Below are 9,788 nucleotides of genomic sequence, written 5' to 3'. Positions count from 1 at the left end.
AAAAGCACTAAGTGTTCAAAAAACTTGCCCTAAAATCATACTGGTGAATCAGCTGAAAAAATAACGAACTCCATCACCAGCATTCCAGTTAGCAAGGTCTCTCCTGAGAGGAAACCACCATTCCTACTGTATTTTCTGGGCAAGAATAAAAAATGTAGAGAGAAGAAAATGGAAAAACAGCAGCTAGAAACTTACCATCACTTTTATACCATTGTATTATATGATTTTTCCCCTCTCCTTAGAAGTAGCAGTCTTGGAGTTCTTAAAAAAAAAAAATCCTCAGATCTAAGAGTAATCCAGCAGAGTGCTTCCTTGGGAAGGAGAAAAGATAGAAAAGCTGTGGCTCAGTGTTTCCGCACAGTGCATAGGGAGTTTCGCTTATTTTGGTATTTTAGTATCCCGTTGCTGTGGTATTATGGTTTCTGAGAACATAGGGCTTCTGCCAACATTTTCTTCCTTATGCCCTATTTGTAATTCCGCACACATGCACAATTCRTAACTGTAAGGGAGTGAGGGATAGCAGTTGTTCTCCTGCTGCACTTCTGGAGCCCCCTTGGAAGAGGCCTGAAGAAGAGCAGCCATGAGTCGAGAGAAGACYGCTGCGAAGTTGGCGGCCCCTTGGCTACAGCCCGTTTGTTTATGTGCACTCCCATTGAGAGACGGGTGTATAACACGGAGGGCTGATCTCCAGCTGGCCACTGGAGAAAGCAACTACAATTGAACTAGTCCTTAGAAAAAAGCTATGCTGTATACCATGATTATAATTTCTCTTCCTGGAAAGGTTATTTATCTTCTTTTTCTTATTTATTGCTTGACTGAACTTAATACGTTTTAAATTATGTTTTAGAAGAAGTAAGATACGCTGCAACTGGTGGTATTTCACTGCAGAGTAACCCCTGAAGTGATCTGTAATCCCCTGATACTAACATCATCTAATAGTGAACCAAACGGAATACTATGCTCAGTGCTATGAATACTACTTCATATTCAGCTTCATTCTGTTTTGGTTAGCATTGCCTAGTAATTAATTATTAGTCAGAATTCCTGCTATCAGTGGCATCCAGAGGCTGGCCTACACAGGCTTGAGCCCCCCTGGCAGCAGCAGTATGTACACATGCAGATTTGTAATTCTCTCACAAAAAATGTATGCTGTAGACTGCCTGTTAGAACAGTTGTTAGTATGTCTTCTCTAACAGCTAAGCATAACAAGATTGTACATGCTGGACATCAGTCAAAGACACTCAGTGACATGCAGCTTACTAATTACCGTTAATGTTTATAGGATTTGGAAAGTATTAATTGATTCTGGCACTGAAAGTGCAATCTGTTAAATTGCTTGTGTCCTTTGTTTCATCTTAGGCCTAATGGAGAATCTCATTTGCAATTAACTGTAATTGCTGTACTGTATTTATTCTAAAGCATACAGTACATTACTACTTTGCTGCTGGGACCTCAAAGTTGGAGAAAGTTAATTGCTTATAAGAACATTCAAAATAAGGAGATCTTTGAGGTTTTTTTTCAGAAAAAAAATACTAAAATTTTGACATAGCTCACATAGAAAACTTGTAGTCTTGCACTACGTATTCTACTTATTTCCATAATTCACACGTAAAGACAGTACAGGTACATTTACGTTACCAAGCAGTGTGGCACAAAAGGCAGAAGGACAGCAGTTTGGGTAGCCGCGCACAATTATGATTACAGGACTGTTTGTGCGTGTTGTGCCTTCACCAGCAGGGAAGTCCGTGCCGGTTGCCAGTTCCCAGTTCCAGGCATGCATCAGGCAAGCCTGGAGTGCAAACTGCAGGAGGACCCTACATCGCAGTGCAGCCAGGAGAGAAACTACCTCAGACACATCAGTGGTGCACTCAGGTGAGCACAGCCAGACTCCAACTGTAGATGCAAAGCAAAACTGCACCAAAAGAATCCTCCTCTCCCCCTTCCCCTGGGTCCCAATGCTAACTCACTAATAGAGATGCCGTGTATGTTATTTAGGAAGACTAGGGCTAAAAGTACTGAAACGAATTACGTTTGTGTTATCTGTGAGACTTGGGTTTTTTTGTTGTATAAGGAATTATACAGTAAATCTGAAAATCAATACGTCTCCTCTACATATTCTGTAAGAAAAAGTGGAAGAAACACTAAATTCCTCACACAGGTTCTTCTGCTGCCAGTGTAGCCTGACAATTTTTTCAGTTTAAACAGTCAGAGCTCCAAAGCTGATGTGGTCTGTCTCGAAACCTCAGAAAAAGAGAGAGCTTTGCCAAGAAGCAATCTAGGAGAGCAAAGAACACACAGAAGAAAAAGAACAGGAATCTGCAAAATTTTCCTTTACAGGAAAGGGGAGCTACGTTGCCCTCTGATAGTGGCTACAATTTGGATGTTGGAGCACAGGTCTGTTTTTCAGTTTGGGCTAATAACACCTGCTCTTTCCATTTAGTGGGTTGATCAAGGAACAGTTAATAATAAACATTTGCTCRTTCCTTGTAAAGCAGAGAGGATATTCTGTAGTTCCTTATATTAAAGGCTGAGCTGTTCTAATTTTTCTGGAGAGAATAATTTCAGGAGATAAGAAGCAGATCTAGTCAAGTTAACTCAATTAATGAAAATGCAAATCCAGTAGAATGAGTGTAGATTCTACATGCTGTTAGCACAAGATACAAAATTTCTCCAAGAGACAAGATATGACAAATAATGACAATAAAGATGCATCTAAAATATTAGAAATGTCACCTATCAGAATACACAATGTAAACAGAGATTGGTATTTGTTTTACCATCTGCAAGTGGAAACRTAAGCCTAAGTAAGTATATAATGGATTGATTTCCAGCACATTCAAGCTGTTTTGGAGCTTGCTTTTAATTCAGTTGATTATTTTGATATYCTCCATTCACTTAATTATCAGATTAATGTTCTTACATAATACGTAAAATGGTTCTTTGATAATAAAAGATTAATGCAGGATTTGCTTTAGAATAGAGCATAACAGGATTGAAACCTGCAAAATTACATGTCAGAAGAGGCTATTACTTTTTATAGCAATTACATATACATGTCCCAAAAAGATGATATTATTGTATGGAACACTACTGCAAATCTTTACTGTGAAAACATGATTTTAGAGAAATGCTATTGCTTAGGCCTTCCACTAACAGCATGACTATATTTACTTACGTGGTTTAAGTTTTCACTGTGATCTGCCAGTATTTTTTCTTTTTTACAACTTTGTAATTTATGCTTAGCATTCCCTTTAAGCTGCAGTGTATGATGACATGACTTCTCAGTTGTCTGTGCCACCTTCTCTTCCAAAGTCTGTTCATTATGTCAGTTTGTACTTCAAATGTGGTGGCAATATGCCTACTGTGTAACAGAAAGTAGGTGCATGTGGGCTCATTATTAAGGAGATGACAGCTTTCTCAGAACTCAATTATTTAATTAACCCATTTATAACCAGATGATTTGAAAAACTGTGTATGTTCAGTGGTCATAATCCTGTTTGTGTGCTAAAATAACTGTTTCTTAAATACCATCAAGGCCCCAGAGAGAACATCATTTATTGAGTTTATGTCAGCGGCCACTTTATGTATTTAATATTTACTTAGCACCAGAATCTTAGCTTTCTGCTCATATTGAGATATGTAAGTCTTAGACTTGGAAATGCAGGTGTGAGTACATGCATGAGAGAAAAGGGAAAGGYAAAATCTTTGAACATACAAACAGAATCTAAACTGATAGGATGCSATATGCCTGACTTCACATACGCGGTGTTTGAAAAAAGAAGCRTACAAATTGTTTAGACCCATTAAGAGTCTAAATCAAAACTTTCAGGACACTTTGAAAATATGAACTCTTTATTTTTTTAATTGTTGATTTTTGTTAGATACATCAAAGTAACACTTTTTCACAGTGGTAAATACTTGTAAATATGGTTCAACAGACTGTCATTGCTGTAAGTGAATTTCTGAAAAAAATATAAAAATTTCTGATCTTTCCAGTAACCTTACAGTCTCTGGTGCTCACAAGTGGATGTTTCCTTATTCATGTAAAAAGGCTTCTTTTGTTTCTTAAATATCTAAGATAAAAACATTTCRTGCCTTTCTTAGGTGCTAAATGCACTGTGAGGCCCCTTGCAGCTTTTGAAACCTTCACATACATGTGAAGATAGTGTATTCAGATAAGTTACTATCAGCATTAAAAACCTGATACACTGAAGCACTCATACCTTGACCTTTATGTCAAGATGAATAAAAAGCAGACTCATTTCTGACTGAGTAGTCCTTCTGAAAGATTGTTTGTTATGAAGGAGTGACAGCAAAAAAAAAAAAAGCCTATTTTTCCATAAAAGGCTGAAATATCTTAATWTTGGTAATTTCTAGAATTTCTAGTCTTAATGAATTAGTTATTTATACTATTCTTTAGTATTTATTTTTTTATCTGAGCTGATCACGGTGAGCTAGCACAATGGCTGTCTCTATAGTACAGAGCTATGAGTACTGTTGTCAGGAACGTAATACAGGGACTGGCAAAATTAGAAGTTAATCATACGTGAAGTTATTTCTAGCTTCTGTCTTTGTCCTTTGTCTGTCTCCTTCTGAAGATGTTTCCCCTATGAATCCAACAAGTTCTCAGAAATGTCTGACCTTTCATAGTAACTGATTTGTTTAGCTTGCCCCTTTTCTTTGTGGTATGAACACATTTCTACAGTTAACTCTGCCCAATTAGGGTATGTTAATATATTTTTCTTCAGCAGCCACTGACAACAGTTCGCATCACCTCTGTGAACTCGGACAGACATTTAGAATTCAGGGAGTAGTGATCCCATGGTTATTTTATTGRTAGGGCAGTAAATGAACTGGGATCTGGGATAGGGGTATGACATCTGACACTACTACACAGTTTAATATTTGCTTYGTTTGTCATAAATAGAGCACATCTGCAGTACCGAAGAACAATACAGCTTTCCTCTCTGGGAAACTAGTTAAATGCAAGAAGAAAAACCCCTTAAGCTGTCTAGTTTCAATTTAACATTCAAAAGTAAGTACAACATGAAATTATATATTTCATGTGCAAACTTCAGAGAGTTCTTTCTAGTAATTCTTTTTTACAGATTTCTTTTAAGGRATGTCCTGCATGACTCTACAATTACATCCAAGGAAGCAGGAATCCAAATATGATCTGTTCTTACCCAAAGCATCCATTATTCAATATATGCAAATTTGCAAAATAAGCAAGTTGAGGTTATCCTTTATATTTGGATKTGCCCAAATTAGGAAGGCCTCCAAAAGCATCACACCCTTAAAATAATCATTTTGCTTCCTAAGAAAGATAAAGCAGAAGAGCAGTCTGACTGTTAAGTTTTGCTCAATTCTGCTTCAGTGCTTTGTTTTTCTTCAGTCTTTACAGTTTTAAGCTGTTCCATCTTAGATTTCTCTTCATCTTCTACATTTGCCTCTCTCAGTTTCTATGTCTTCATATATGTTCTGCAGTTTTATCTTAGAAAATCTTCTCTTTAGAAAAGAGACCTACAGGATTTCCAGAATTACCTGCTACTGACAGTCTGTAGCAGCCTGGAACATTTCTTTTGCTCTCTGGAGATGAAGAGGAGCAGAGATGGAAAGAGGTATTTGCTGTAAATTTGTTCTTGTATTCTGAAGACATGGGCAAATGCACCTTGGAGAAAAATGTTTTCCCACAGGTTTTTATTTTTACTCAGCCTTCAGAAAATATTTTCTCCACATAAAAAGAAAAATGATCTTTAATGTGAGCAGATAACCTAGTTCATTATAGTTTCTTAAAACTCAGTGAATAAGGCAACATGTTTCAGCCACTTGACCTTCCTTTTTACAGATAGTGAGCAACTTGGAACATTTGGAAAGGGCAATTCTGCTGGTCTCCTCAAAGCACCTCAAAGAAGARGTATTAGAGATGGAAAGAAACTGGCACTGGATAGCCAACCTTTTGTGGATGCWGGCTGGGCCCAACAGTAAATTGCTGATTCATTATCTTGCCTAGCTGTAAATGTCCCAGTCAGTAAGATTTCTGTCATATCCTAATACATCTGACTGCTGGGTTGTATTTTTTATAATTAGTATTCATATTGCCCCTCTAACAAACCCTGCTTAGCACCCTTAAAAGCACCTCTGTTTTCTTGGTCTGACTGATTATTTTAGACTTAGCTTTGGGTAGGAGATTGTATAAAAGTTGCACCACTTAGAGTAGCCCCCAGAGACTGTCCTAAAAGAGAGTAATTTACACATTCCTATGCCAGTTGTGAACTACTTGCTTCATCATGAGGTTTTAACTTTRCAGGCTTTGTCAGTGACTACAGTATTTGAAACTAAAGCCCAATCCATTGTCTACTTGCTTTAGGAAAGAAGTAAACAAAGAGGATCTAGGACATACAGTGAKGTAGCTGTAAGAGGCAAATAGCTACTGCAGCTGTGCAGTTTGAAGGAGACTTTGGCCATTCTGTCCTTTCACTGTCTTCAAATACTTACTGTTTTGTAAAAACTGTCTTGTCATATTTTGAAAATAGGGAATTGTGTCCCAAACTTCTGGGACATTTATAGCTATGCTCCACAAAGAGTGATCACTTTGAGAAGTTTTCAAGATTGCAATACAAGATTAAGATGCAAAAGAATCTCTCTGAAGAATAGACAGGTTCTAGCTCCCAGCTGACTCTGGCTTTAGGGAAGTACCAYGTGCAGAATTGCCTGCTAAGATTTTAAACAATTAGACTCAGCTTTAAAATATTAAGCTTTGTATGCTCTCTATTTCAAAATGAGGATGTCAGAAAAGACTGGTGGAAATGGTCTGTGTGATTGTAAATTTGCAGATGTGAAACATGCCGTCTTGAAGATCTGAACTTTTATTTTCAGTCTATCAAATGGCCTCCTTTATTGGTGCATAAAAGCACCTTGCAAAGGCTGTGCTCATAAAATTGAACTGTATGCATATGCAAATGAATAGACTGGATGCTTCAACTTGTTTTTAAAATGTGTATTGTTTAATACTGGGACTCATCTTTAATGGAAAAAAAATCCCTATTTTCAAYCTACTGTAATCTTGTCCAGATATTCTGACACAGTGGAATTTGGAAGCTCAGGCTGTGCTGTAGCCATGATCAAGAAGCTACAGTTAAGAAAYTTTGACTTGGATTTATATCAACATAGTATAGTGAAATCTGTCTCACTTCCCAGTGACCTCAGGACACTCAGCTTGACATCATGGTTGCACTAGGAATGAGATCAATGCAAGTACCTATGGCACAGGGGCCTTCCTTGCCTTCATGAGATTTCTCCCTTGCAGAGAGCTCCCAAAAGCTCCTATCAATTCAATGCACAGTACAAATGTCAGTTAGTCACTAATGGAACTGGTCAAATGCTAAAAGTGAGTACAGATGATCATCAAAAAACATGGTGAAATATGCACAATAAATTAACATATTGTAGTGCTACTGAAAAAAACCCTATTCCTTCTGAATTGCTCAGCACTTAGTACTATTCCCTACTGTTCCCCAAATCCATGCCTACCTGTAAACTGCTCAGCCTTGCTTATAGTGTTTACCAGCACTCTGATTCAGGTTGCAGTTTAGCCCAATGTCAAATATTGATCTAGAGAATATATTGCACTAATTCTTGTGAAAGCAGAGTGAACTGGCTTTTTAAGGAACACTTTCTGTGCTGCACATCTCTGATTAGGAGTTGTATCTGCCTCCATTGCCAGACTTGTTTACCAGTAAATATTCCAAAAATATCGAGAACAACCATTCTGCTTTCTCCCAAATTGCTTTTTGTACATGAGAAGAATTTCCTTAATTAATTTCAGCTCTGAAACTCTTTGCTGTAATTCTAGGCAGCTGGTGTGATGTACCCACAGTTAATGAGCTTTCTTTTCACACAACTGGGAGAATGAAAGAATGGGCCATGCTGGTTAAAATTGTTTAAAATTGGTTTTCAGCATGCAAAGTAAGTCTGACAGTTCCTGTGTGAAATTGATTGTAGTGTTATTCCTCCCCTCTGCAGAAGTTTTATCTATCTGACTACTGAGAATGAGACTCACAGCAGGGCCAGAAGCTATTGAGTTTTTCACTTCTAAAAAAAATACTCTTTTTCTAAATTGACTGAGGCTGTTTCATCTGAATTGTCATACTTAAATTAACTGTACTAGTAGGAGCTGTATTTTTCAACCTTATGCCATCCTTTGAAAATTTAAGCTAGCTGTTAGCTAGAGAGATGCATCCTAACATTTTGAACCTACAAAGCAATGAGGAAAAATTGCTTTGATAAGGTTGTGTTTGTAATTTGAGGCAATAGGACTTCTTACTAATTACGTTTTAGGCATGATCTATTGTGTAATCCATAGAGAAACTTATTTCAAAAATGCTATAACCATAGAAACAGATGTTTCATTGAGTCATTTTCCCAAGGTGGACCTTAAAGCAAAATAGAGAAAAACATCTCCAAGTCATAATTTATTTGTGTTGATATGATTATGGAGTTGGATAACGTTAGGGATGTGAGGAAAAATAAAAGAAAATCCATCTCCATACTCCTTTTATACCAGGATTTTGGAAACAGACCAAGGAGTCTTTGGGTTAAAAAAAAAAGTCTCTATTCCGAACAGACATCTGTATCCAGAGTAAACGATGAACAGCAAGACATGTGCAGATAGTAAAAAATCATTTGCAAAGATGAGTGCATGATTAGAAGGAGTACAATTAAACTAGTGTRACAAGATATTTTATTCAATAGAAATGATTCAAGATTGAGTATCTAAAAAGATTCCCTGACAGGTGTGTGTGCATATGTGCACTTGTTCGTGGTTGTATAATACAATCTCTGGAAGAGAAGAGGATGAGATCTGATAAAAGAGTTTGAACGAACTGCACTAGATGGTAGGAAAATAAAGAAAAAGCAAAACGTGTTGTAGAGAATGCTCTTTTGTTAGTAGGAAGTTGAGTGAAGAAGTAGGCAGCTCTTTTCATATTTAGGATGACCTTTCATACCTCCCAGCTTTTGGAGGGAAAAGAGTATCAGCTAAGTTCTGTGTGCATCACGATCAACCTTATATTTAATTGCAAACAAGGTTAAATTTTTATGCCAGGGATGGGGAGGAGAGGAGAGAAGAACAGAATATTTAATATTTTTCCATTACATGACTGTTGTAAGTACCAAAATTTAATTCTTGTAGATTTGCAATTCACAGAATTTTACTTTCCATATTGTATGCCACTTTGGAGATGGAGAGTTCCAGACAAGAAGCACTAAAGATGTGACACACCTGTGTTTTTTTTCTTTGCAGATATCTCAATAAGCTTGCTCTCCTTAGTTGTCACAGCCTGTGGTCTTGCTCTGTTTGGGGTCTCTTTGTTTGTGTCCTGGAAGCTTTGCTGGATCCCTTGGCGAGAGCGTGGGCTGCCATTTGGGAACAAAGACAACAAACAAGAATCGCTGAACTATACAGATGCAGAGATCAATGACCATGAGTACAGTGAGGATTATCTGGGCCAGCCTACAGCATATCCAGAGTCCTCCATGAAGATTAGCCACACTTCTCCTGATATTGCACTGGATGCTCAGGCGGGAACAAAAGAGAATTGTGTGCACAATGTGCGAATGCATCGTCAGATCACAGAACCAACCTCTTCTGCTCGGTCAGTAGCTCTAATTTCTCTATAATATTTAAAAATACAGATGCAGCCAAATATCAGCTCGATTGTCTAGTATACCAATCTACTACAAATGTATAATTTACTTGTTAAATATATATATATTTTAAAATTAGG

General features: G+C 37.3%; 1 protein-coding gene across 4 annotated transcripts in view; it reads left to right on the top strand.

Moving 5' to 3' along the window:
* Positions 1-4,976: 4,976 nt before the first annotated feature.
* Positions 4,977-9,788, top strand: part of SYT9 (synaptotagmin 9) — a 43,621-nt gene continuing 38,809 nt past the window's right edge. For all 4 annotated transcript variants that reach the window (XM_085300844.1, XM_085300843.1, XM_085300842.1 and 1 more), the window contains exons 1-2: positions 4,977-5,035; positions 9,305-9,656. In XM_085300844.1, coding sequence (XP_085156970.1) covers positions 4,984-5,035; positions 9,305-9,656 — 404 coding nt within the window. In that variant the 5' untranslated portion in view covers positions 4,977-4,983. The remainder of the gene's footprint in view (positions 5,036-9,304; positions 9,657-9,788) is intronic.

This window comes from Rhea americana, unplaced genomic scaffold, assembly GCF_003343005.1.
Source record: "Rhea americana isolate MKP2758 unplaced genomic scaffold, rheAme1 scaffold_17, whole genome shotgun sequence".
Lineage (NCBI taxonomy): Eukaryota > Metazoa > Chordata > Aves > Rheiformes > Rheidae > Rhea > Rhea americana.
This window is presented reverse-complemented; position numbering and strand designations above follow the sequence as displayed.